This window comes from Arachis ipaensis, chromosome B05 (assembly GCF_000816755.2).
Source record: "Arachis ipaensis cultivar K30076 chromosome B05, Araip1.1, whole genome shotgun sequence".
NCBI classification, from domain to species: Eukaryota; Viridiplantae; Streptophyta; class Magnoliopsida; order Fabales; family Fabaceae; genus Arachis; species Arachis ipaensis.
This window is the reverse complement of record NC_029789.2, coordinates 111,554,519-111,558,064: the sequence shown is the minus strand read 5'-3', so window position 1 is coordinate 111,558,064 and position 3,546 is coordinate 111,554,519. Positions and strand designations below refer to the sequence as shown.

General features: G+C 36.2%; 1 protein-coding gene across 1 annotated transcript; it reads right to left on the bottom strand.

Annotated features, from left to right (window-relative positions):
- Positions 1,087 to 2,973, bottom strand: LOC107640829 (protein FAR1-RELATED SEQUENCE 5-like). Its single transcript, XM_016344331.1, has one exon. The coding sequence runs from the start codon at positions 2,971 to 2,973 to the stop codon at positions 1,087 to 1,089; it is 1,887 nt and encodes a 628-aa protein (XP_016199817.1).

The window sequence follows — 3,546 nt, the reverse complement described above, 5'->3', positions numbered from 1 at the left end:
ACGGACGCCATGTGCAGAAAATTGCAGAAGTCGCCCCCAGCGATTTCTGGACCCTTTCTCGGCCCAAATCCAAGTCCAAAAACACAGAATAGAAGCCAGAGAATGGGAGAATCAATAGAGAGAACTCAGACAACATTCATAATTGACAATTTTAGGTTTTAGATATAGTTTTATAGAGAGAGAGGCTCTCTCCTCTCTCTTAGGATTTAGGATTTAGAATTTCTATTAATTTTAGGATTGTCTCTTCATTCCAGGTTCAATATTTCTTTAATTTATGTTTCTCTTCTACTTTTAGTTACTCTAATGCTTTTATTTGTTAATTACTTATGTTGCCAAATTGGCTTATGAATCTTTCCATGTTAGATTTGAATATTCTATTTAATATAATTTGAGGTATTTCAGATTTATGATTGTTTTATTCTATTTATGATGCTTTCCATTTAATTTAGATTTTTTTCCTTTTGGTTTTGGTTAAGTAATTGGTGACACTTGAGTTATCAGACTCAGCTGTTGATTGAAAATTGGAAATTGCTGATTGATTTGGATCATTCTAAAGCTAGTCTTTCCATAGGAGTTGACTAGGACTTGAGGATCAAATTGATTGGTCCACTTGACTTTCCTTTATTTAGTAAGGGTTAACTAAGTGGGAGCAATAATAATTCTCATCACACCTGATAAGGATAACTAGGATGGGATTTCCAGTTCTTATACCTCGCCAAAAGTTTTCTTTATAATTATTAATTTATTTTTCTTGCCATTTAAATTACTTGTTCCTTATTTCAAAAACCCAAAAATATACAATTTCATAACCAATAATAAATCATACTTCCCTGCAATTCCTTGAGAGACGACCCGATGTTTAAATACTTCGGTTATAAATTTTATTGGGTTTTGTTACTTGTGACAACCAAACTTTTGTACGAAAGGATTATTGCTTGGTTTAGAAACTATACTTGTAACGAGAATTTATTGTGAATTCTAAACCATCAACCATTCAGTTTGATCAGGCTCCTTAGGGATTCTACCAGGAACATTAGGACAACTTTTATTGTAGTGCGCTGTCACACCGCAGTTTGAACACCTTCTCTATTGCTTAAATTTTGATTTCTTGGGAGCTCCTTTACTCTTCACCACCAATGGGTCAATAACGTAGTCATCGTCTAAATTACAGTTGCATGGATTTTCACCTCGCTTTTGGAGTTTTGTAATTGTGTTGACAATACCATTCATTGCTTCGACAAAATCACTTGAGTTCTTACATGCAACATCCATCAACCTAGAACACTCAACACCTAATACACCCAAACGACACTTTAATACCATATCAGAATCACTTGGATCATCGACGTTTGACTTCATGAAATCACTCTTGTCGTTCTTCGTCCATCGCTTGCACACTAAGTGTTCTGGAGTAACTTCAACGTGTTGGTGCTTTAGGTATGCGAATATGTGCATGCAGGGAATCCCTTGATTTTTGAACCACAAACACTCACAACGAAGCATCCCTCCAACTCTGTCAAACTCAACCACATGATCAATCTCTGGCATTCTAAAACTGTTACACTTGAGGTATAGTTTTTCACCATCCTGAATTACCAACTCTATGTTCATAGCACAAGCACCCTCAATTTCCTTCCTAACATCCCGGAACATGTTACGAGTAAAAGTCTTCGCAGCAAAACCTTCAAGTGTCGGCAAAGAAGTCACAAGTACTGGATCGGTATATTTACTATTGAACTCTGCAACTCTTTCATTGTTCCTGTAATGGCTAATAACGGTCTCGATGTTATTGATGAATTCAAGAAGGGTATCTTTCTTTCTTACATATACTTTTATTAGAGAGTTAATCTCTTCACACTGGGATGTTGTCCTGATTCGCCCAAAAAATTGGTTACTCAAATATGCAAGAGCCCATAAATTCCTCAACTCATAGGTTTGGTCGACCCAAGAGCTGCTTGATAAGTTATACCTCGCCACCATGTCTCCCCACATGACCTCAAACTGTTCAACACTCACATTATCATAAATCAATTTTTTGAAGTCATTTAGAAATCCACTGTTCTTAACCTTCTCGCATGCATTCCTATGTAAGTGCCATGCACATAGTCGATGTGTTGCATAAGGAAAGACTTGTTTAATGGCTTCTCTCATCGAAAGATCTCTGTCAGTGACAACTGCCATAGGGTGTTTATTACCCATTGCTTCCAAAAAAATTTCCAAGAGCCACTTGTATAAATCAATATCCTCGTTAACAAGAAGACCACATCCAAATATGATGGTATGTCCATGATGATTGCTACCAGAAAATATCACAAGTGGATTATTGTAGACGTTTCTATTGTAAGTCGAATCAAATGTCAAGACATCCCCAAAGCACTCATAATCAATACGGATAGTCCCATCAGCCCAAAACAAATTTTCCAATCGATTCTCATTACTTAATGTGTACTTGCCAAAAAAATACGAATCATTCCCAGCTTTACCTCTCAGGTAACTTATTGCAGCATTTGCATCACCACCCTTCACCTTTTCCTTCCTATGTTGAGTAATGAGGTTGTACATATCTTTTTGGTTGAATGACAAGTTTGCATATCCACCTTTTTGAGCAGCCAAGTATCCCAAGATGTGACAGGTCCTGTTGCCTATGTCGTGCAAATTCTTCGCTTGAGCTTTATCCGAGACACTGAATGTGCGATACTCAGGCATCATGTTAACGTCGAGTGGATCAACTAATCCATGAGAGTGCTCTTCGTAGAATGAAACAACCTTCCATTTACGAATTTTTCTATCTAGTCTTGCACGAATTCTCGCACGGCAACAACTTTGAGTTAGGGGTCGGTGGTCCCTGATTCTTTCGTCCTTTTCAACCTCTTCCTTTCTTGAGCCCGCCCGATTGCAAACAATTTGGCACATAATTACGCAACCATCGCTATCACGTTTGACTTCATCCAACCTCACAGCGAAACCATGCATATGGCATAAGTCTTATAGAATCGATAAACAGCATCCTCATCTGTAAACTCAAGTTGCATGATGTCTTCTCGTAATAGCTCTGCTATTCTCTTATCTTGAGGTTTATCTTCATCAATCTCCGAATTCCCGTCTAAAAACTCTAGATCGTCTCTTCTTGGGAACTCCTTATCGAAATGTATTTCAAAAAAATCGCTATCTGACGGCTCTATCTTTCAAAAATCAGCATACACCTACAATTTATAAAAATACTAACACATTACTATACAATTAACATTTTATAAATATGTAGACTCGATTTATTACTAACAAGTTTAATTTAAATTCACTAAATTCGATTTACATAAAATTACGAAACGAAACATTCAAATAACGCTTTTACATTTAAAAAATTCAAGTAATATGGTTTTTTCTTTGGTTTATAAGGGTGAATTACTCTTATTTTTATGAGTATTAAAGGTTGATTGATATACATTAATGTTAATTAATACACTAAAATTAATGCTGTGTAATGGCTCAATTCGGCTAATTCATATAATACTCTGCCTGATTCTGTGATGAGTTGTTTAACTTTGA